The sequence below is a fragment of the Babylonia areolata genome, chromosome 1 (genome assembly GCF_041734735.1).
Source record: "Babylonia areolata isolate BAREFJ2019XMU chromosome 1, ASM4173473v1, whole genome shotgun sequence".
Taxonomy (NCBI): domain Eukaryota; kingdom Metazoa; phylum Mollusca; class Gastropoda; order Neogastropoda; family Buccinidae; genus Babylonia; species Babylonia areolata.
In genome coordinates this window covers 82,548,131-82,573,292 of record NC_134876.1, presented here as the reverse complement: position 1 = coordinate 82,573,292, position 25,162 = coordinate 82,548,131, and the positions used below count along the sequence as shown (strand labels likewise).

Sequence of the window (25,162 nt, the reverse complement as noted above, 5' to 3'; positions counted from 1 at the left end):
CTACAGTATAAGACTAGTCATGCAGGTAAATACATGCATGAAAACCACACACAAAGCGAGCTCTCTGTAACAGTGTTAATACTACACACATCGTTCACATCATCACAATATAAGAAAGATGAGAAAAGGAAAGGTGGAAGGAGAGGGGAGGTGTGTGTGTGTGTGTGTGGGGGGGGGGGGGGGGGTGGGGGTGGGGGGGGGGGAGCAGGCAGAGACACGGTGAGGATAGGAGACACACTGAGTGATACACATGAAAAATGAAAACTGAGGGAAGAGTAAGAATCTAATAATTAGCTGAAATTACACTTTTTACATTGTCCCGAATAATTGAAAATTACAATGACAAAGTTCTTGTCATGCATTCAGCATCATCAAACCCTTCAGACATGGGGTTCAGACATTTGAAACTGAATAGCAACAGCCTCAACAACACCCGAAAAATTAGCTGGCAATGGGGAACTGACAACACAGTCTTACTGAAAGTGTGAACAAAATAAAACAAAAGCAGTCTATGCTATCACTTTGCCAACCCAGGGTGTTTTGAAAAGATAACTGACGAATTTCCGAAGATGCTTTGAATGCAATCATTGAATTCATTTAGAAAAAAAGTTTTCTTATGCGATCCATGGTACAAAATATTTTCAGTGTGTTGACAAACACAGAATCCATGACTACTTACATCATTTGTATAATTATATCAGTTATAGTATCACTTACCAGTTACATTTTTACCCTCGTGCTCTCGTAAAAAAAGGTGTTTTTAATATGTTATATACATTTGTGAAATGGTTATTATTTTTCAGGTATGAAATTTGATGCAGAATATGTTTGAAAAAAAACCCCCAAACAAACACATGTATACATGCATGTACAGAGAAGCACATGAATCTGTTGTGTTACAGCATAAATTGTGTGTGTGTGTGTGTGTGTGTGTGTGTGTGTGTGTGTGTGTGTGTGTGGTGGCTGTGGTCACTGGTGAAACTGAGAGAGTGAGTGTGTATACATGGCCATTATTTTTAGATTTAATACAATTTGTAAAGTTATATCTGTGTCGGTTTATTTTCAACTCTGTGTGTGTGCGTGTGTGTGTGTGACAGAGAGAGAGAGAGAGAGAGAGAGAGAGAGAGAGAGAGAAAATGATCACATGATTATGTATTACTATTATCACTTAATTATGTGGTCCGATATTAACCAGTTTGATTAAATAATTTGATCAAATAGTCCGGTAATCTTTCCTATTTTAGCATCCTAAATCATTGCACCTATTGCTTAAATTTACATGGTTTGTGAGACGAAAAACGGATAGCACATTAGCTTAGTGACTGAATCCACATCAAAACAGAATAAAATAACGTATAAAATAAGAGTTAAAATCCACTGAAAATGGGTTACAACATCTGCTAATGGTAATATCGTTTCATAAATGCGCAAAATTGCTAGTGAAATAGATGCAGTAATTGAGGATGCTAAAACTGGACTTTATTTAGAAAGTAAATTATTTTTACCATTATCATCTTCTGATGACCGGGACTGGTAGCACGTTTTTTTCAGTCTGTTCTTGCCGTTCATTCCGTACATCAGAGCTGAGTTGTACACGCGACACAAACACATGCCGGCACGACCTATTTTCGAACACCAAGCTCGGAGTGAGATGTTCTCCTCCGACCCATCAAACGTTTAACCGCTCCCAGCGCTATTTGTTCTTCACAGTGGCATCAACAACTGTCAAAGAAGGATCGCCTTCTTTCATGATCCGCATTTTGAACACGGCGAGCTTGACTTCGATAACCTGTCACTGCGAAATAGGCGCTCTGACTTGTCGCGTTCTCTCACATTTGTCACAGCCTCATTTCTACGGGGTCTACAAATGGGGGCACATGGAGACACGCTTTCGGACTTTTTCCAAAAGAGCCCTTTAGGTTTCGATTTAATAATAATAAATAATAATAATGGTATTTATATAGCGCTCAATCTTGTACAGAGACAAACCAAAGCGCTTTCGCACCAGTCATTCACACGCATGCATAACTCTAAAACTGTAGAAACTAAAGACAGGAAGGGCAGGCAAAGGGGGGCTATTTTGGGAAGAGGTGGGTTTTAAGGCCAGACTTGAAAGAGCTGAGAGTGGAGACTTGACGAAGCGAAAGAGGAAGTTCATTCCAATCGCAAGGTCCAGAGACAGAGAAAGAACGGTGGCCAACAGTCGAGTGTTTGAATCTGGGTATGCATAAACAGAGTGGATCCGAAGCCGATCGTAGTGAGCGAGATGGAGTGTAGAGGTGAAGGCAGCCACAGAGATAGGAAGGGGCAGTTTTGTGAATACATTTATAACATAGAGTGCTGATCTTGTACTTTATTCGGTGTGAGACAGGGAGCCAGTGGAGATGTTGCAAAAGAGGAGTGATGTGCTCAGATCTTTTCTTTCTGAGGACAAGTCGGGCAGCAGAGTTTTGTATGCGCTGAAGGGACTGAATGGATGAAGCAGGCAAACCAGACAATAGAGAGTTACAGTAGTCAAGGCGAGAGAGAATGAGAGAAACGACAAGTCTAGATGTTTCGTCAGTGGACAGATATTTCCGGACGGCACCGATGCGCCGCAGTTGACAGTAGCAGGACTGACATGTCTGACTGATAAATTTTTGCATGGACAGTGTATTGTCAAGGACAACACCGAGGTTCCTGACTGACGTGGAAAGAGGGATGGATGTACTGCCAAGTTTGATTGTGTCAGTTGTGATGGAAGACCGTTTTTGTTTAGTTCCTATGATCATTGCTTCAGTTTTGTCCGCTTTCAATTGTAACTTATCAGGTAACTTTGCCAGGTATTATGATACATGTTCGTTGATCGAAATCATCAGATCCATAATAGCCCTTTTTTATTTAGGTTGTTAGTCACTGTGTGTCTGTGTGCATGTCTGGTCTGTGTTTGCCGTTGCCCGTGCGTTCAGTTTCAGTTTCAAGGTGTCAAGGCGTGCCGCAGTTCCATTTACCAGGTTACACATCTGTTAAAAAAAAAATGTAGCAAATGCCTGATCTACGCACAATCCTAACGTCCTGGTCAAGTCTTGTGAACCAACCCTAGGTTTGTATAAAGCATTAGAGAGCGAGAGAGGTCGAGGTGGAAAGAAAGTCGGGGAAAGAAAGTGTGTGTGTGTGTGTGTGTGTGTGTGTGTGTGTGTGTGTGGATGGCGTTGAGCTAACAGAACGTGTTGTGAATGTGGAACAGGAGCGAGACATCAGCATCCCCTCCCTCAACTCCAGGGTCAATCTGCTGCAGCAGAAGGCGGACATGTTGCAAGATGAGCTCACTCTCCCAATACGCCTCTCGCTCGACTGGATTTAGCTCCCTTGACTTGGTCCGGGGTTCTTCGGATCGGGCATTGGAATCATCTCCAACTTGATGTAAAAAAAACAAAAAACAACAACCCCAAAACAATCATTGTGGTGGCTTTATTGACGGAGATGGTAGGATGAAGTCAGAGACGGTGATATTACTGACGATGTTCATGTTCATGAATGTGCAAAGGAAAGGAAGGTGGTGATAATGATGACAACTTCGGATGTGAAGATGATGATGATGATGTTGATGATGATAATGATGATGATGATGATGATGACAGTCCACGAAAATGAGGATGATGTTGGTGATGTCGATGGTTATACAACGTATCATCAGTTAACCAGCAGTGCGATCAGTAGCAGAGGTCAGATTCGTCGGGGTGGGATAGGCGAGGGGGATGGGGGGAAGTGGGGGGTGGGAGGTGGCCAAGAAGGCTAGTTTCCGTCATGCTGAAGTGCACACATACAGTATCCCATGTTTGATTACACATCTGGAGAAGCATGATCATTGTATTAGTATGTTTTGTTTGTATGTATTCCTTTTTTTTTTTTTTTTTTGCATCAGTCTGAATATCTGTTGAAACAAACAAATGTTACTGACTACACTTGAAAACAGTGCATGTTATTTAGCTTGATGGTTTCCAGCTAACTCATGAAGCAGATGTGTTTTGAATCAGTCATACTGGAACACGTATCAACATCATATGATTATGCGAAGTGAAAATTATGTTTTGAACTTCTTCAACGAGAATTTTTTTTTAATCCGTTTGGATGACATTTCCTGGTATTATACAAACTTTATTCTGGTATTTATTTCCTTTTGGTTTCCTTTTAAAGCCTAAACCACAAGTACAGAATCAACACGTCTTTTTTTTCTTTGTCTTTTTTGTATAAGAAAATCTACGGTAGTGAATGTAGCCTAATCTGTTAACTTCCGTATCATTATGTTGTCTAACGGTTTGTTACACGGGGTAGTTAATGTATGTTCCCTGTTTTGTTTGTTCCGCCCCCCTCGTTCCCCCCCCCTTCCCTTATTAATGATACTTCATCATCAAAGAAACAATTTGCACGGTCTTCCCCGGACAGCCGCGTACGTTCTGTCGAATGAAAAAAATCTCATTGTTGGGAGAGTTTCGGAAAGTATTATGAGATGTAAACGGTAAAAGCCATTTAGATAGATATGTATGTAACTGCTGTGTGGGTTATGGAAAGGAAGTCCTGAATAACTAAGCAGGATGATACTTCTTTAATGTGTTTTGTGTGCAGTTTTAAGACTTTTAACAAAAGGAAAAATCACAAATAGGCCTACATTTTTGTGTGTGAGTATGTGTAATAATATGTTTAATGTGAATATCTGTAAATCCAATCTAACTGTCAAAAGTATTTAACCCTGAAGATCACATCTCGTATTTATATTTGACCAGTAATGAGTGTCGGAAAAACTCTGAGAACTTGCATTGCTTGTAAAGATTTTTTTTTTTTCAAATCCAGACTGTTACCGAATTGAAATATGTAGATATTCTAATATACCTACGTGGGATATTTGTTAAGTCACGAAAAGGGTTAACATTCAATTATCAAACACAAAGCCAGATATATATGTTTATAATACACTCGCTACATGGAAAATTCTAAATCTGCATCCTATGGCTCAGTCACGGGTATGGTTGTGTATATGCATCTGTTTGTGTGTGTTTGCGTGTGCGTATGTATGCGTGTGTGCGGAGGGGGAAGTATGTGTGAATGTATGCGTAAATGCATGTATGTATCGTGTGTGTGTGTGTGTGTGTGTGTGTGTGTGTGTGTGTGTGTGTAGTTTGTTGGTTACATTTTAATGTTTATACATACCATTGATGTAATGTATCATGTAAAAAAACCCCACTTGTTTTGTAAAACACCTAGGGCAGATTTCTGGATAGTGCACTATAGGTATATAAGTATCAATAATGATTATTAGTATTACAGCACAAGAAGGCAAGTCGTTATTATAATTATCATTATCGTGTGGGGATTTATGGGGAGCAGGAATACCCCTCAGGTTGAACGGTTTTGTTTTTCAACATTCCTTCATGACCAAATGGTCAACGTCAGAGTCGTAGTATAGCCGTAGATACGAGTAAACATGTCAGTCCATGTTGCTTTCATGGTTAGGTCCTGAGCAGTCGACTTGGCTACAAGCAACAATTCTAATTAACTAAGTACCAAGATGGCTTTTGCGGTCGGCTGAGCAAATCCAACACAAACTAAACCGAATGTCCTCTAAGAAATAATAATAATGGTGATAATAATGATATATATTAAGGACTGCTTGTGTGTTTTAAACCATTGAAGCTGTATCTGTGATCAAGCCAATAAAGACGAAAATTTAGTTAACACCAAAGTGTTGTTGCTGTGGTTTCTTCTTTCTTTGTGTGTGTGTGTGTGTGTGTGTGTGTGTGTGTGTGTGTGTGTGTGTGTGTGCAATGAAACACTTCGACATTTCAAAGAAAAGAAAAAGGTTATATGAAAAATTCGACCATCCTCTCCCACATGTCACTTTAGTTGCTCTCTACTCTCATTCCAGAACGTATCAGCATTCAGTCAACTATAGTTAACTACCTTCTAATACATTATTTTGCCCGTGAACAACAAATCCTTGTCTTATTTTTTGTGCTTCTGCAATCAATTTGGCAATCGATAAAATTACATAATATCCTCAGACGAAAAAGCAGAAACAATGTCGTGCATTTTGGCTATACCCAATAAAAAAAAAATCACATTTCTGTCGCAAGTCGTCATAAGCAACAAAAAGTGTTTCTCATCATCAATTTGGAAACCACATACTGAGCATGGTAATTCTATGGAAGTTCCAGGTTTAAATCATTTCTTGTTTGCATCGAAGCCAAGTGTCCTAAATCTAAATCTTGAAGAACTTATTCTGTGCCATTTATCTGTAATAATACATAGAAAGTTTTCAGGTTGAAATACGTTTTTAAGTGAGAAAAAAAAACCCTATATTTTTCTTTGGTTTCCATATCGGAACGCCAGTCTTGTTTAAATGAACTAATAAATATACGAACGCTAAAATCTACGCAAAATCACAAGATAATTTCAGCAGATAATTTATTATTCGAAAGGGGTACATCAGGGAATTACACGCAGCCCAGCTCTATTCAATATTTTCATAAATGATATCACCATAGATATGACAGATGTGAACTCCCCAACGATGGACAGTACTTCATCTACTAGATTTCCTTGTCTTTTATGTGCAGATGATTCAGTTATTCTGTCATTATGTAAAGACGGCTTACAACAAAAACTTAAAATTTTACACTCTTACTGCAGTCAATGGGGCTTGCGTTTGAATAGAGAAAAGACAAAAGTAATCGCTTTTTCAAAAACTGTCCCTAAAATACCCCTACATCTTAAATGTGGAGGGGACATGATTGAAGCAGCAGAAGAATATATATATCTTTAGGGGTTACATTTCATAGAAACGGCAACTTAAGTCGAGCACAAGGTCATCTAAAAAATCAAGCAAATAAGGCTCTACATGTGCTACTCGTAATACAAATATCAATATAGATATCATGTGTCAGTTATATGATACTTTGATAATACCTATTTCAACATATGGAGCAGAAGTTTGGTTTCCGTATGATGTTGCAGGAGACGTACCGTTTAATTTCTTCTAATTATTCAGTAATTGTCTTTTCAACAAATTCCCACATGAAAGATTTCATGTCAAGTTTTGTAAAAATTACTTGGTATACATAAAAGAGCAATGGTTCTCTCCGTTTTAGGAGAAATAGGAAGATTCCCTATTTGCCTAAAAATGATATGTCAAGTTATTGGCTATTGGATACACATATTAGAGCTTCCTCAAAATTCACTTGTGTACACAACATATACATGCATGCATCGTCAAACAAACAAAGATGTTCAATGGCTACTTTTCATAAAAAAAAAATGTGTTAACTAGCACTGGATTAGATCATGTTTGGAAAAATCAGTTTACTTTTAGTGTTGGAAGATTAACTCTTTCCATACGAACGGCGAAAGAGACGACGTTAACAGCGTTTCACCCCAATTACCATCATCAAAATATTACAAGCGGAACGCTCTTACACTGAAGGGGTGAATGTTGACAAAGAATACCACAATTCTGACGACGGAAGCTAAAGGTTGGGTCATTGAGACACCCACTGGACATCCGAGGTGTCTGTGTAGAGGAGAAGAGAGGACTGGCCGTACTGAGTGAGTTAAAGTATGCTATATCCAAGAAGCTTGAAAATGAATATGTAAAATTTGGGAAACAGAAAAAAAACAGTTCATCTAAATTAGAATTTTGCCAGAACGCTGTGACAAATTATAGAAATGAACCGTAATACAGCAAATACACACAACAGGAAAGCACTGACTATGTTACGAATCAGCACCTATGACTTACAAATCGAACAGGGAAGATATGAAAATACACCGAAAGAGCAAAGACTGTGTGATACCTGTAACAGTTTAGAAGGTGAGATTCACCTTTTAGACAATTGTGTAAAGTACAATACTTACAAACACAGATTACTAATCAATATATGTCGTCCAAATGCAAAGCCTAGTGAATTGATCCTTCTAGCAGAATTACAACCAAGGCTGGCGAAATTTGTTCACGAATATTTCTCTTATAAATATGCTCATGTTTATGTTTCATTTTGTCTTATAAACTTTAAGGTTCTATGACAATAAAAAGGCATTCTATTCTATTCTATTCACATATTTTTCAAAAAAAGTACTTTCACTGTCAATTGTTGATGTCTGCCACTGTAATTATTATGATCGTCGTTGTCGTCACTCCCCATTTCTCGTTTCTTTCTCACTCTCTCATTTTCCTCTTAGATTTGCATTGGGAAAAGACAAGAACCAAACTCAAATGACAAAGACATAGTTTTGATCAAAACAAGCGGGACTTCCCACGCTTTCTCACACACTGTGAGACATTGTGGGGGTGCCCTCCCCCTCCCAACCCCTCTCGCAATTGAGAGAAAACGTGAGAGGGGAACGACCTCATTTTCTCACTATCCCACGATTTCTCCTAAAGTGAGAGAAATCGTGGGATTGCGAGAAATCGTGGACCTACAGTATGTCTGAGGTTCCTACCAGGATAGATAAAGGGTTAGGGAAGTCAGAAAATGAGCGCTTTGAGTGAAAGAGAAGTGCTTCCGTTTTATCATCATTTAGATTGAGTTTGTGATCTGTCATCCATGATTTTTCCTCCAAGTTTATATGTGTGGACACAGCCGGAAATACATTTGAAGTTATTCTCTTTCTGTGCGGTAGGAACGTGGAAACTGTTCTTATGAAACAAATTCCAACGTCAGAGTAGCCTAGTGCTCCGTCGCAAGGTTCAAAAACTTGAAGCAAAGACACTAAGGATGCACGTTGTGATGGGTTTGCTTTTCATTCGTCTGGCACACATTTTGACAGGCGACAATCACAGATACAGATCGCCTTAGGAATCAGATATGTTATCATTTACTGTTTTCCTCCGTCACTATCTTTCAGTTCTTCAACAGACAAAAGTCACGCATTTCCAGCAGACAGGACTCAAGACATGTCGTGAACTCGCGACAGTCGGTGTCTTCGCAGTCGTAAGAAGTGACGCAGAGAATCACGCAGTCTGGGAACAGTTTGTAGCCCACGCCGTATCCATCTGGAGTGAGGGGCGCGAAGAAACTGAAGGTTTTGGAGATGTTTGGAACCTGTCCACAAACACATTGGTATGCACAGTGCATCCGGGTGGATTTGTGTTTAGTCTTTGAAGGAAAGAAAGGAAAGAAAAATATAAGTACAAATAAAAGAACGAACAACAAAAGGTATGGATTTGATTTTTTTCCTCGCACATTCTTAATGCTGCTGGAATTTCGTATATTACAAGCAAACAAAGGTTTCTGATGGAAGGTTTGGACTGATTCACCAGACCTGAAAATGCTAAGTAGAATATTTCTTGGGTTGGGCTGTTTCGGATCTTGCTGGATCAGATTGTAGATATGTTATTGCTTCCAAGCTAGACCCACCTGACTTGTGGACAGGCGGAAGTAGAAAGCTTTCTGGAAAGAAGGGTCGGAGAAGAGCGGGATAGAGTCCAACACGTTCAGTTCACGTGCCGCCTCTCGTAGACCAATCAGGTGACAGTCCGTACCATAGCCTGCAACGACCTGAAAAAAGATCAACTCATAAAGTTATTTGCAAAGTCATTCAAATAACTCAGGATGGTTATTTGCCTTCATTTATTTCCCTCCAATTCGTTACTCTGTCTCTCGGTCTCTCTATCGCTCTCTCTCTCTGTCTCTCTCTCTTTCTCTGTCTGACTTCAGAATGCATACTTTATCATAATTCCGAATTCCCCATTCACCAGGGGCTATATGCCCTTAAATGAATAAATCATTCATTGATTGATTCAATCAGGACACACACACACACACACACACACACACACACACACACACACACACACACACACACACACACACACACACACACACACACACAGTGAGTTCGACTGACCTTTAGGACGAGACTGTTGGTGACAAGAATGTAATTTAAAAAAAAATTCATTTAAAGACAAAAAAACCAACAAAAACGTTTAAGGGCATCTTCGCTTCACTAAGAACGAAAGAAAGAAAAGAAAAGAAAGAAAGAGACAAACGAACTTACGTCATTTTTGTATTTCTCCTTCCAGTCACAAGCTGCTTCAAACAAAGCAAACTTTTTTGCTTCCTGAAAGATGAGAAATAACACTTTTCAAAGGAGATTCATGACGCGTGTGCGTTCTTAGCAAATACGGCTACTTCGAGGGTAATGACAAACCCTGCAACAGTATTTGTTACTTCTCCACTTCTGCTGCTGCTGTGACTGCTCAGTCTACCTACCACTATTGCTGCAGTTGTTGCCGCTGCTGCTGCTGCTGCTGCTGCTGCTGCTGCTGCTGCTACTACTACTACTACTACTACTACTACTACTACTACTACTAGGTATACTACTACCAATGTTGCTTATTCCTAAATTCGTTCCTGTTCCCTAGACCTTAATGTCCGTCATAAGACTGACAATCGACAACATAAAAATTGTTCTGCCACCCGTTTATAATTATAATTTTGATGTAGCGACGTGCAACGGCATCTTTATCCATTGATCTATCCTTATTTTCCATCAGAGCGCATGCAAAAAATATTATTCCAAAGTGATTATCGTCAAGTTTCCTTTCGAGCGTAAGCCTACTCACAGATGTGTGTATCTCCCCGCACATGGCTTGGATCCATGTTAGCACAGCTGGTGAGTTGATCCGGATGTTGTCTTCACGACCCTGTCTGAACCGACGTAAGGTGGCGCTCTCGTACGTCATTGCCATCCGGCCATGCATTCTGACACATCAGAAACCAGCAGAAACACTGAATCATTTTTCTTTGAATGACTGCGGCAGGTTTAGGCATTAGAAACCAATAGGAAATGCTACATCATTTCCTTCCAGTCAGAAATGTTGCGTCATTTTTTAAATTTTTTTATCTAATGCTGCAGTCTGACGCGCACCAGAAACCAATCAGAACAACGGTTGCTTTTGTTGTTGTTTTTAAATTTGTATTAGCAGCAATTTGGATACGAATAGGACAGAAGTGTTGTGACTTTGCTGAGAAGGGCTGGGACATGGTGACTCTCCTTAGAAGGGCTGAGATATGTTGGCTTTGCTGAGAAGGGATGAAATGTTATGACTTTGCTGAGAAAGGTCATGTTTCACCTTACTTTCGTGTTTCCATTCCATTGTAATTAGGCCTTCTGGAGGCTACCGTACTTTTTATTTCTTGGAAGTTCTCTCACTCCGCGCCCGCCGTTCATGTCATTCATCAAAGTGTTTCACTGAAGAGGGCAATAGTGTTGTGATCACTCCGAGAAGGGATAAAGTGTGAGGGGGGTGAGGGGTGAAGTGAAGTGTTTTGATGAAGCTGATGCTGATTTGACTTGGTTAACAGAAAAGCTAAAGCATTGTGATCTTACTGCGGAGGAAAGTGTTGTGATTTGGCCGAGAAGAGTCAGAACACGACTGTCATTTAACTGAGAAGGGCTACTATGCTATAACACAGTCGAGAAGTGCTGAAATGTCGTGCTGACCCGAAAAAATTGGCTTAAATTATCGCGATCCTGCTGATGTAGATTAGTCATTGTGATGCTGCTGGCATAGGCTAATTTTAGTGAAGCTGTTGATACAGACTAATTATTGTAATCCTGTTAATAAAGACTAATTATCGTGAGCCTGTTGGTGTATACTAATTATCATGATCCTGCTGCTTTTGAATAAAGTGAGGCAAGCTAAACTGTTGAAATGCGAGAAGAGTTACACAGTGTTCTGTAGTTTAAGATCATAAAACTGATGTGACTGACCTGTAGTATGCCATTTGGATAGCTAGCTGTAGAAAGGTGTCTGGGCTGATGCCTTGACTTTTGGGAAATTCCCGACCAAACTCGTTAAATCGCCTTCCGCACAGACCTGGCCTCTGTACATTTCTGAAGACATGAAGGAGATTCGTAAGTACATTTCAAGTTGCTGCTGTCGTTTGTATGTTTTTGTTTTGAGGAGCGACTGTGCAAATATTGTGGAGGAGACGTTCGTCTGAACGTTTTTGTGTTATTTTATTGTCTCTTTCATTCCGTCTAAACATGTTCAAAACATGGTGTGCGTCTGTGTGTGTGCGTGCGTTCGTATAAGTGTGTGTGTGTGTGTTGGGGGGGGGGGGGGGGTCTGTGTGTGTGTGTGTGTGTGTGTGTGTGTGTGTGGTGTGTGTGTGTGTGTGTGTGTGTGTGTGTGTGTGTGTGTGTGTGTGTGTGTGTGTGTGTGTGTGTGTGTGTGTGTTTACCCTTACCGGTCCACCTCCTCTTTAGCACGTGCAATGTCAGACTCTATCTCAGAGGTCGTGGTCCATTTCAGCCACACTGGTTCTGCCAGACAGCGTGGATCCTGTCCTTCGTTCCGCTCACATGTCGGGTGAGAACTGAGGCTGTTTATCACAGTATCTCAGCGGTCAGAATAACAAGAGACTACAATATCTTCTAAAAAGTAAACCTGACGTTTTTGCCAAGGAAGAATGCTGAGGCTTCATAAAGGCTTGTCTCAACCAATATCCCCACGCAGCAGACATTCTCAACAGGAGTGATATCTTTTGATTACACACACAACAACACGTACACTTTGTTCACATTGCGTGACTCTGTAAAATGTACCCTTCACACTAAACGAACAATGAAAAGACTGACTTTTTACAAAACAACAATATATTTTTTTCATGGTTTGTTTGAGAACGCATCCCGTCACATAGAACAAATGAACAAACGAACGAACGAGCAGAAGAACGAACGAACGAATGGACAGACTTTATTTGATTCGTGGATTTTCGCATGAGTGCCTCGTCTTTGGATGTGAACAACGTGAGTGAATAAACGAATTAATGAATGTGTGAATGAAACAAAATTACGTTTTGGTGAAGGCGTAATTCGCGGCCACCAACTGTGGTCTTCCCTCTGACGCAGAGTGTTCTCCGACCCCAACAAAAGTGCCGTCTTCAGACAGAATCCACTGCACACACATATCAGGTGTCATGGTGTCATGCACACACTCGGTTTTTTTAATTGCTCGATGGTTGTTCATTCGTTTGTCTGTTGGTGCATTCGTTTGTTCCTTAGTTCATTTATTGGTTCCATTTGTTCACTGTTTCGTTTGGTTCTTTTTTTCCCTTTCATTCGTTTGCTTGTTTAACCTTTTGACCATCCTTCTTTGGACACCTGAAACAACACCCACCCACACCCCTCCCACACTCACACACACACACACACACACACACACACACACACACACACACACACACACACTACTGACTGACCTGCGTTGGTTTGTCAAACCAGCGGTTGCACGAATTGAAGTCAGTGCCTTGGCCATGCAAAGCATACTGTGCCAGGTTTGTCAACTCCTCCTCTTCTTTCTCGTTCACCCCCTCCCTTGCTGACGATGAGGAGGATCGTTTTACTGGTGTGTCCAGGCACAGTATGAACAGCGAGTTTTCAATGGTGTCCAGGTGGCTACTGTTCTCGCCAGCTGATGACATAAAAGAGAAAAGTATGTGGTCTGGTGGTCTAGTGGCAACGCGTCTGCCTATGAAGTGAGAGAATCTGAGCGCACAGGCTCGAATCCCACTCGCCAGCATTTTCTCCCCCTCCACTAGACGAGTGTTGGTCTGACAGCTAGCCATTAGGTTAAACGATAAACTGAGGACCTGTATGTAGCATGCACTTAGCGCACATAAAAGAACCCATGGCAACAAAAAGGTTGTCAGTTGCAAAATTATGTACAAAAATCCACTTTGAAGGAAAACTAATAATGTGACACGTGCAGGCAGGAAAACCTGGGTGGCTCTGTACTGTAGCGGAGTGCTCTCCCTGGGAAGAGCAGCCCGAATTTCACACAGAGAAATCTGTTGTGACAAAATGTAATACAAAACAACGCAACATAATACAAAACAATGCAATACAATACAACACAACATAATAGTAATATTGACCAATTCATGTACATTTATGTGCCACCACAACTAATGCGAATCTCTTGTTGCTGCCTCTGTCTCATAAAACAATGGATCCGCGCCTGTCGGTGTTGAATTGTGGAGCGTGGGCACCGTCTGGAACGACATTCTCTTTTGCAGACCACAGCTCTGTGAAGAATGCATGGCGCTGGATCGGTCACAACTTATACTTTTCTCTGCCGTCTGTTCTCGAGATGTTATGTGGTTGGGAGTGTGTTGATACAGATACTCCCCATTCCCGATACTCCCTCCCCCCCCCCCCAACCCCCTCTCCCTTACACCTGACAGATTCAGAGAAAGTCAAGTACAGCTGTAGAGTCACTTTGTAGCACATGCCCGGAATTTGGTGAATGTGTTCTTTGTTTATCATCTGGCCACATTGAGAACAGTGGCAGGGGTTCAGCTCGCAGCGTGTGTTATGTCCACACCTGCCGCCGTTAGCTTCATTAAAAAAAAAAAATTAACAAAGCTTAGATTCAGTTTCGTTTTCTGCAGAAGTTTATGTATTAACATTCTCATTATAACACACAGGTTGAGTTAGAAACAACAAAACTATGACATGAATACAGAATCACATCTGTTGACAGATATAATACAGTTGGAAAATTATATTTCAAATGAATTTCCATATCATTGGTCTCATTGAAAATAATCTTATATGTAACATGCTTTTGGTTGTTTTCTAGACATAACTATCTGAAATTTACTTTTCTTCTTTTAAAACAACAACAACAACAATATCATCATTTTCATCATCATCATGAACATCAAAAAACATCAATATATATATACATAAATATCTCTTGGTCATGTCACTGTCAAACCTGCGGCCAGTCTTTCCCTGGCTTCAGCCCACGCTGACCGGTCGATCGCCGTGAGGACCCCCACTGGAGGTGACCCGGCCGCGTGGCGATCTGCTGCTGACACCACTTTGCACAGCTGTGAGAACAGCTCTCCCTCACTGAGCGTCACGCCGTCCTGCTCCACGTCCACTCTGTAAAACTGCAACACGGCACACTGGGTGTAATCAATATACATGCAACAATAATAACAATAATAATCATCATCATCGTCATAATAATGATGATGACAATGGTGATGATGCTAATGATGATAATTATTTTTATTATTATTATCATTATTATTATTATTATGTTATCATCATTATCATCGTCATATTATCAGTGTTATTTTTATCGTTAATATGAACACTTATTCAGCGCTTTTCTCAAAATATATCAAAGCGCATTACTTATACAAAAACTCGTTAACTATGAGTGACGAAATAATAGAGTAAATCAATTTACACACACTGCAAACAAAAATCCTGTAACATCTCGTCCAACTCGCATGCTCACACCACCACCACCCATCCACCACCCCACCCCCACACAAACAGTATGAATAGGATGCAGTTTTGACTGTGGTGGACAAAGAGATCATGCCTAAGTAGACGGTTTGAAAGGAAAAGAATGACCTGATTTCTGCATGCCACAACCATGAAGGCCGGTCTTTGTGTTCCCAGGTTGGTGATCAGCTGGTCAGAGGGAATGCCAGGTCTCCTGTAGCTGGAGAAAAGTCTGTAGTCCTGTTCCATACACATTGGCTGATTCTTGTCCGCCATCTCTACAGGCAAGGTCCCGCTGGTAGAGGGACAGGGTACCAACCGATTTTTAACAGAACAATACAAATAACTTGTACAATGTTTAATAAAAGTGTGTCTGAAAGTGGAAAGTAATGCAAAAAGTCAACTGATATTTTAAAATTCTAACAGAGGAGGTTAAAGCAGCACCACAGAGCACCACATATTAGAATTAGGCATCTTCATGATAGTGTATCCGAAATTTATACGATGTTAGCCTACGAGACTACTTCTGCCTTTACTGGCATTACACTATCTTTATCAGTCAATTTCATTAAAAAATTATATTTCGTAATGGGCTTGGAGCAGAACATAGACACGTCATATGTGTAACGGGACAGAAATAAAAGCCTGAAAGCGCTGAGAAGCTGGATTATCTTTAATCGATGTTTGTTTCAGAATACGAAAAAAAAGAAAAAGAAAAAAAAGAATCGAAGAAAAGCGACCATCAATATGTCTAATACATTAACGAAAACAAGAAAAACAGCAGCAATCTTACAGGCTAATCTTGAATAAGGGGGTGATCTTCTTTTACAAAGAAATAAAAATTGTTTCTTGGATTTCCGAAAACGAAGCAACCTTTTTCTTTCAGCACACATGACCTCTTGAAACTAATGGCTGCATTGCTTAAAAACCTACTCGCTCAGCTTATACACCTGGCCATGGCACTAATAGCGCGCGCGCGTGTGTGTGTGTGTATGTATGTATGTATGTGTGTGTGTGTGTGTGTGTGTGTGTGTGTGTGTGAGCGTTTACAAATCGAAGTCACTGTCAGCTACGTACTGGCTGTGCAATGGCGTACCCACCTGTCAATCATCAATTTGTAATCAATTAATCGCAACGACAGCCTTGCTGCGAATCTGAAACATACAAGAAAAGTGGCAGAGATGTTCTTTCTTTCTGTGTGTCAATATCTCTCACCCTCTCCCTCTCTGTGTTCCTCTCTCTCTCTCTCTCTCTCTACCTATTTACACACACACACACACACACACACACACACACACACACACACACACACACACACACACATTCACACATACCAGTACCACAACCATCACCAACACATCATGACCTTTGTCAATGTTAGTCTATATTTACATACATTCTATTACTGTATCTATAGTTATCGTTCCTTTACAAAATCAGCGTTTCCACACCTGCCTTGCATTTTTATTTGTAAGAATATTATGTCAATGCACGTGAATTCATAAAACAACAACACACAAACACTATCTATAATCAAGATGATTCAAGAGAAAATGTACATTCTAAACGACTGACGAAAAGAAAGAAGAAGAAGAAAGATCCAAACGACCCCCCAGTTGCTGTCTTTGAAGGGTTCAACCGCCCCTCAGATTTCAGACCTTTCCTCTCACATTCATTTATTGTATTTCTAATCTGTCTAAAATCTGGGTCTTCACCTACTTTTCTTCACTGTCACATCTTTCAATATCATAACAAAACGAGTGTGGACGAGACAAACTTACCGCAGGCAATCTTCTTTGCCAGAATAAAGCTGCGTTGACAGAAGCATAGCTGGGCTAGAATTAAACGGGAGCGGTAATCGATTATCAAGATACATGGTCCGTAACCACCACTCAGATGCCTGAAACACAAACATTGAAAAATGCAATTCTGTGTATAAGAAGCGCAATGCTTATAATTTCGAAGATGTAATTTTGTGATTTTGTTTTAAACTTAGAGTCAATGGAAAGTTGAAGATGAACTTTAGAATTGTTTGTGTAGTAACTGGTATGAGGCCTGAAACGAAGGATCAACATTTTTAGAGGTCTCTCCTTTGCAGGAAGCATAATCCATAAAAATGGTGTTAAATAATACATCTTCAATGACATTGAAATTATAGGCTTGACTGGAAGAAACATGATATACAACAATTGGAAGATTTTTTTAGGTAACACTTGATGGCAGGTGGAAAGCAAACACTGAAGTTTCTCATTTACAAGGTCGGTCATACATGAAAATCATTTTCCACACCATTTTCTCTCATGTTGTTTAATATGCTCATTTACAGGGCCCGTAGTACATGAAAAACTTTTTATCCACCATTTTCTCTTATGTTGTTTAAAAGCAAATAGGGGTCGAAGAAAAAAAGGGAAAAGAACCACTCATATGACGTGTAAAAGGGACAATGGAAATATTTGACATGAAATGTACAAAGGAAACGAAGGATGAAAGTTAGTGAAATCGAATAACAACACCATCTGTGCAAAACGTGGAATACAGAGACCTGGGATGAATGTCAAAACTTCAAACTAGTATGTCCATTTTTATTTTGTGTGAGAGTTAATGGTATCAAAAAGTTCAGAATATCTTTTTGTAAAAACGGCAAACGACACCCTGAAAACATTTGTAACGTTTCTCTTTCCCTCTTTTCTTTTTCGTTATACAATGAGCACCTTAGAAGACCATTAAAGATATGCTTGTTATCCTCCCTGTTTTTATCTTGCTTTTTTCATGTCCTTTTGAATGAAAACAAGACGTCCATCATTATGTTCTCTGTGACACATACTGGCCACCCAAGCTTTCTGCTTAAATAAGATCCACAATGTTTGCTTGCTAGATTACAGCGTTAAGATTTGCTTCAATTTTCTTTCGTTCGGTCTATAATCTGTCCTCTATTCCTACATCTATTGCTGTTGAATTGTTGAATTCTGACCTTAGAAAAGAAAAATAACTATAGATATTTTTTTTAAATCATGGCAATGTTCACACACACATCCACACACGCGCACATCCATCTACCCACCCATCTACACACACACACACACACACACACACACACACTTACCCAGTTGTCTGTTTCACTCTGTCGTTGCAGCAGATAGTACTGCAGTTTATCTCCCCAGCCCCCAGGGGTCATGAATTGTTGCACGTGCTTTTTGGTCACATTCAGCTCGTGCGGGCTGATGACAGTGCTGAGCACAGTCAGGTATTTGTTCATCGTGTCCTTCACCTTGGGCACTGGCAGCTTGGGCAGCGGCATCTGTGCCAGATAGAGACTGGTTTCCAATCAACAAATAAGTGAAAATCATACAATTAAACAAATGTTGACTGGTGACTAGCAGACTGACCAAAGTGATTAAGTAAGCACTGTTCATCAGATAGCTAACTGACGAACCAGCTAACTAGATGTGTGACTAAATAAACAACCAGCCTACTTATGGTGCACGACTAAGTAACCATCCAGCCTGCCAGTCAAAACTATCGAATTATTCACCAACCACTTTTACACAACCGTTCTTGCACATGATACCAAATTTCAGCATTTTTTCTGAAGATTGGTTTTATATAGGCCTCAATGGAGGAAAGCTTTTTGGAGAGAAAAATCCCTTTAAAACTGTCTTTGATGTTTTTTTCTTCTGCATGAATTTGCTTAGAGTTGAGATGAAAAACTAGCCTGAAGTTGAGAAAGAAAGAATGAATTTTAAGCAGAGGGAGTGAACGTTTTTTGTCCACGCATCATTAAGTTTACTGTCTACATGGAGTGAAACACTGTAATTTACAATGTGCTTCTTGCCTGCACTGAAGCACCATAACCACTTGAATCCCTTTTGGCACTGTTGTCGCTGTAGTTCGCCTTCCGGTTCAGTTCACACGACACGCTGTGAAGCGGCAGCATCCACGGTGGTGAAGGACTCTGACGGGGTCCCCTGTGTTGCAGCAGCAGTTTTCTGAAAGTGAAGGAAAGCGGTGCAGTGCCGTAGAGGCGAGGAGGCGTGCGCGGAGCGACGCGGGTCCAGGCCTTGTTCTGCAGCGACAAAGCCGTGACCAGAGGAAAGGCGTGGGAACTGAGTTTTCGGATCATCACTGCTGTGATCTTCCTGGTTAACGGCACGAACACAGTGAGTCAGAGCGGTATCTGAAAAGGAAAGGAACTGACTGAATACAACTCGACTACATGGAAAGGTGAAAACCGTCATGCACGTAAAATCCCACTTGTACAGACGAGTAAACGTGGTAGTTGCAGCCCACGAAGGTAGAAGAACAAGAACAAGAGCAAGAAGACCAAGAACAGGAAGAATGCGACCTGCAAAGACTTTGTTTCAGTCCACATGAAAGAAAGAAACAAAGACCAACAGATTTAAAGCGTACGGAGATAATTCGGGAAAGAGCAGCCGGCTACCTACCTGGTCGGGTATCGCCCAACAGCTGTTGTGACTTTCACTCGTACAAGCCCAGCATACAGTCAAAACAAAGCAATCTGTTACAACAATGGCTCTCAAAATGATTATCTTTTCTGTCTGTGGCGTTTCGTTCACACACATACACACACACACACACATACACGCTCGCGCGCACACACACATACACACACACACACACGCGCGCGCGCGCGCGCGCACATGCACACCAGATATAAGTGACAGCTATTTCGGTTTTTGAATGGCTCTTCATGCTTGCTGTACTTGTTCAAGGATGCCATCTAACCAGAAGCATGTCAACTTTGATATGTGTATTGAGAATGTCTCTGAAAAGCTAACACGAGTACACATTGAAGGGAAAAATAAATGAATTTTGAATGACTGAATGGACCTTTGATACGAACATATGTACAGGTCGTAAGATCTTTCACACTGAATTTCTTTTTCAAATAATAATAATGCTTGCTCCTTCTCCCACATCCACCGATTTAAACATTATCATAATAAAACAGTTTCTGTTGTAAATTTTTCTCTTACAGCAGAAAATTATCAGGAGCCTGGCTCCACATCACTATTATGTCATTTCACTATGCTTTCCACATTACATAGTATTTGGCTAATGCATTAGCTAAAATGAAATAACTGTATGCCAGCCATCTGATTATGCTGTTGTTGTTTTGGTGTTTTTCCGCTTTAATCCATAGCAAGAGACTGACTCACAACGTATATACTCGTTGTAGTGTAGACATCAATATAGGCAACATGGTTCGCTTGCTGCAGATTCACAACGTGAAATAGGAAATTATTTGGACATATGTGACCAGTTTATACTGTTCTGATATTCTGATGTGTGTGTTTCGTTTATAGAGATTTTTAAATTTTAATTTGATAACCATCATGTCTAAACTTTATCACTTAGTATTGTGTAGAGATCCTATAAAGGACGGGGACTGCATGTAAAAAATCAGCACACCAGTGCTTGTTCATTATCCTTGGAAATACATACTTTTGTCTGGTCTTGCCCTGTGTGTGTGTGTGTGTGTGTGTGTGTGTGTGTGTGTAAATCATGTAAAAATAAAAGTCAAGTTTTCTATCTAAATAAAAAGAATAAGGAACAGAAATTTATATCATCAGTGGTTACATATATCGTGGTTTTGCAGTTACATGTACCAAGTTCGTTCGTTTATTTATTTATAGTCTGTTCATCTAAGATGATGATATTAGACTGACTACATGTACCACCAAAATGTCTTTTGGTGCAGCATTAGATATGTCAGACAAGCTAAAAACAAAGTTGCTAAGATCTTGAAACAATGTGAGCTTTAGAATCACGGATATGTCTGTATTTGATACCCAGTTCGAGCGGATGTCGTTACATGTTTGTAATAATAAGGATGATAAAAGAGTCCAGAAGGCAGTCCAGCAAAGCCAGCGGGGGCAGTGGACAACATGGAAAATTGCACTCCAAAGGAGCCTCAGCTGGAGCGACATGTGGGACATGGCCCCTCTGAGGATCAGCTTTATTCCCAGATCTGTGTACGACCTCCTTCCCTCGAATACATTGTATTATTGACCATTGTTAAAACAAAACAAATACTATAATAGTCATCACAACAACTAGTTTTCATTTAGGTATGTGTGATTCAAATGTAAATGAGAGACATCAAAATAAGTGTCAAAGAAATGTCCATTTACTGATAAGATTGAAAACGAAACCAATTTTCTGTTTGACTGTTCAAACTATATCTATGTGTACTTGGATAAACGAGTATTAAAATATTACAGGAATTTACATGAACAATGTCTGGCATATAAATATATGTTGGAAACTGCAGTTGAGAAAATTAGCTATGTTTGAGTTTCATGTCATGAAACTCGTAGTAGATATCCGAAATATGAGTGGCATTCAGGTCATCAAAACGTGTTATGTCTGCAATACGAAAGAGATTATTTTACGCGCGTGCGCGTGCGCGCGCGCTCGTGTGTGTGTGTGTGTGTGTGTGTGTGTGTGTGTGTGTGTGTGTGTGTGTTCTCGCTTGATAATGCAGTCCACTACCATCCCACAACAGCTACATGCGATAGACAGTCATTTTTGATTTCACAGTCCAGAGAATCAGCACTGGCCATCTTGATAGTCATCTGTGTAGTACGCGCGCTTTCACTGTTCACTGCAGATCAGAAAAGAGTGTGGGCCATTAAAAAGATTTTAACAATAATTGTCTGTCTGTCTCACGAACTCCAGCTTCAGACTGGGTGACAGCTGCAGTCAGTATATTCTACATTACGTCGTGCGGGAAAAACAGGATACGCTATGATGTGGATTCCCAACCAGTCCGCCGTGGCGAAGTGGCTTGCGTCGCGGACTGACGGCTGGGAGGACGCGGGTTCGAATCCCAGCGGAGGTGGGTTTTTTTGGCCCGAGGCCGGCTCCTACCCATAGTCGGGTGTGTTATGGGCTTAAATGGGGGGACTGGAATCACACAGTCGAGTATCATCCACTTCACTCACGCGTCTTTGGGTGTGCTGCTCTAATTTCCTGACCAACACTGCAAGTGTGTATTGCTCGGGCCTGGTTGATGCCAGGATATCATTATGACAGGAAGTGTTGAGTACAGGCTTGTCACGTAGTTCCAAACCAAAATGGACCACCATAGCATCATCATCGTCATCCTCCTCTTCCGTCATCATCAATATAAACCAAAGATAAAAGTCCCAAATTCTGTGGTCTTTCATGCCCTTTTGTCACGGTGACCTCGGTTTCGATACCCTTCCACTTCCGTGCTTGGAGCTGAGCCCTGTCAGTGTCTTCAGTGTCGATAGATTCATAGGGGACTGTTGTTGGAGGAACCTGGTGGTGGTTTCCACTCTGGGAGGGACGCTCACTCAGTCTGGCTCCACGACTAAGCCATTAATGTCGTGAGTAGGGAGCTAAGTTGGTTGTGTACTAAGTACGTTAAATCAGAACAGGCACCACTGAACACCACTGAAGTGACTCAGCAGCAGTGCAGAGTCTGCTCTGGTGTGCGGCCTCCTGGCGACCTAACATCGATGGTTCCCTGCGGACTGCCGACGCTGGGGCTGTGACAGACGAACCCGGGTGTGGCCGTGTATGGATGAACTCGGAATGAGTGGCGTGGGAGTAATACCACTGTAATACCACTGAAAGGGAGCAGACGGTGTGGCAACAAAAAATTACGTCCGCGAGACAGCGGCCAGTATCGGTAACTGACAACGTGTGGATGATGGTGCGGGCGATGAATTTACTTCACATACTTTTGCTATCGAGTACACACACACACACACACACGTATGTGCAAACGCACACACAGACATACATACCAACACGCGCAAACACACACACACACACACACGTACACCTGACCAAATTTCTCCAGTTGGAGATAATAAAGTTATTCTTATCTTATCTTATCTTATCTTATACATACCAACACGCGCAAACACACACATACACACACACACACACACACACACACACACAAAATCCACCTACTTTTGATGGCGGTGACTCAGCTAATTACTTTAGCGCCCCCTGTTCGGGGGTCCTGTCATGTTGTTTTCCCTGTCCCTGGTTTGCCATTTCGTTTCCATTTAAAATGCTTGACGTTTTGGGAATGGCATTAATTACCTTTGTTATCCCTACTGAAATGCCCATAAATGTAATTACATGGACAACTGTGACATGTGCTAACTGAAGTGAGGACTAACATCGACCTGCCTCTCTCTCTCTCTCTCTCTGTCTCTCTGGTAAAGGATCCCCACGTCTTTTGGTGGTCGCTTTTTACTTGGTACATCTGAAAAGAAAAATTCCTCGATAGTGAATGGAGCCTAATCTGTTAGCTTTCGTATCAGTATGTTGATTGTTACACTGAGTAGTTATAATTGTTTCTCCTTGTTAATGACACTTCATTGCCAAAGAAACAATTTTACGCTCTTACCCGGACGGCCGTGTACGTTTTGTTGAATAAAAAAAATCTTAGTGTTGGAAGAGTTTCGAAAGTATCATGAGATGTCAAATGTGAATGAAAAAAATCTTATTGATGGGAGAGTTTCGGAAGTATTATGAGATGTCAAATGTGAATGAAAAAAATCTTATTGTTGGGACAGTTTCGGAAGAATTATGAGATGTCAAATGTGAATAGAAAAAAATCTTATTATTGGGAGAGTTCCGGAAGTATTATATGTCAAATGTGAATGAAAAAATATTTCGTGGAGAACGGTAAAAGACACTTAAGTATATATATATATATATATATATATATATATATATGTGTGTGTGTGTGTGTGTGTGTGTGTGTGTGTGTATTCAAGTGCTGAGCGGGTTATGGAAAGGAAGTCCGGAATAACTGAGCACGATGAAATTTCTTAAATGTGTTTTGTGTGCAGTTTTTAGACTTTTGACATAAGGAAATATCACAAAAAGGCCTACATTTTTGTGTGAATATGTGTAATAAACATCTAATGTGAATAACTGTAAATCCAATTTAACTGTCAAAAGTCTTTAACCCTGAAGATCACATCTTGTATTCATATTTGACCAGTCGTGAGTGTCGGAAAAAGTCTGAGAACTTGCATTGCTTATAAAGATATTATAACAAGAATCCCAGCCGTTATCGTATTGAAATATCTAAACATCCAAATATACCTACGTGGGATATTTCTTAAGTCACAGAAAGGGTTAACATTTATTCATTAAACACAAAGCCAGATACAATACACGTACAACATGGAAAGTTCTAAATCTACATCCTACGGCTCAGTCACGGGTATGGCTGTGTGTGTTTGGGTGTGCGTATGTACGTGTGTGTGCGGAGGGGTGGGGGTGTATGTGAGAATGTATGTTTAAATGTATATTATATGTATTGTGTGTGTGTGTGTGTGTGTGTGTGTGTCTGTCTGTCTGTCTGTCGTCTGTGTAGTTTGTTAGTTACAATTTTATGTATCTGCATAACATTGATGTAATATATTATGTAAAAAAACAAACACGTGTTTTGTAAAACACCCATAGCAGATTTCTTGATAGTGTGCTATAGGTATATAAGTATCCAGTAGTAATTGAAGTAGTAGTAGTACAGCACAAGGAGGCCATTCATTGGATAAGTTTTCTGACCGAAGAAAACCTGTAATGGACACTGAGTATTTTCATTATTGTTTGTTTATTCATTGTAATATATATATATATATATATATATATATATATATATATATATACACACATATATATATATATATATATATGTGTGTGTGTGTGTGTGTGTGTGTGTGTGTGTGTGTGTGTTACGCCCTACTTTATAAGAAAGGGCCTATCTTCTCACACAAAGGAAATCAGGAACAAGGGAGTTAGCAATGTTTTATTATAGTATTTTACGATAATACTAATAAAGCTATGGCTAATGTAATAG

The 25,162-nt window shown here is 40.4% G+C and overlaps 2 protein-coding genes across 2 annotated transcripts in view; one reads left to right on the top strand and one right to left on the bottom strand.

The window, feature by feature from the left end:
* Positions 1 to 5,684, top strand: part of LOC143288305 (uncharacterized) — a 29,227-nt gene extending 23,543 nt beyond the window's left edge. Inside the window, exon 20 of the mRNA XM_076596660.1 lies at positions 3,227 to 5,684. Coding sequence (XP_076452775.1) covers positions 3,227 to 3,343 — 117 coding nt within the window. The 3' untranslated portion in view covers positions 3,344 to 5,684. The remainder of the gene's footprint in view (positions 1 to 3,226) is intronic.
* Positions 5,685 to 8,873: 3,189 nt separating this feature from the next.
* On the bottom strand, positions 8,874 to 21,869 carry LOC143290009 (choline O-acetyltransferase-like). Its single transcript, XM_076599359.1, has 13 exons — positions 21,799 to 21,869; positions 19,118 to 19,421; positions 18,389 to 18,583; positions 17,067 to 17,185; positions 15,436 to 15,580; positions 14,762 to 14,939; positions 13,242 to 13,453; positions 12,837 to 12,937; positions 12,228 to 12,362; positions 11,749 to 11,871; positions 10,423 to 10,736; positions 9,390 to 9,520; positions 8,874 to 9,074 (listed from the first exon to the last, which is right to left on the bottom strand). The coding sequence occupies exons 1-13, from the start codon at positions 21,867 to 21,869 to the stop codon at positions 8,874 to 8,876; spliced, it is 2,229 nt and encodes a 742-aa protein (XP_076455474.1).
* Between the last annotated feature and the right edge of the window lie 3,293 nt (positions 21,870 to 25,162).

Bases quoted from the DNA above. Each gene is read 5' to 3' on its own strand.
- LOC143290009 (XM_076599359.1), bottom strand. From the start codon at position 21,869: ATGGCCAGTGCTGATTCTCTGGACTGTGAAATCAAAAATGACTGTCTA. The intron at 19,422-21,798 runs GTAGTGGACTGC...GCCGTTAACCAG, and splicing joins CATGTAGCTGTTGTGGGATG to GAAGATCACAGCAGTGATGA. The intron at 11,872-12,227 runs GTAAGGGTAAAC...TCATGTCTTCAG, and splicing joins GCTAAAGAGGAGGTGGACCG to AAATGTACAGAGGCCAGGTC.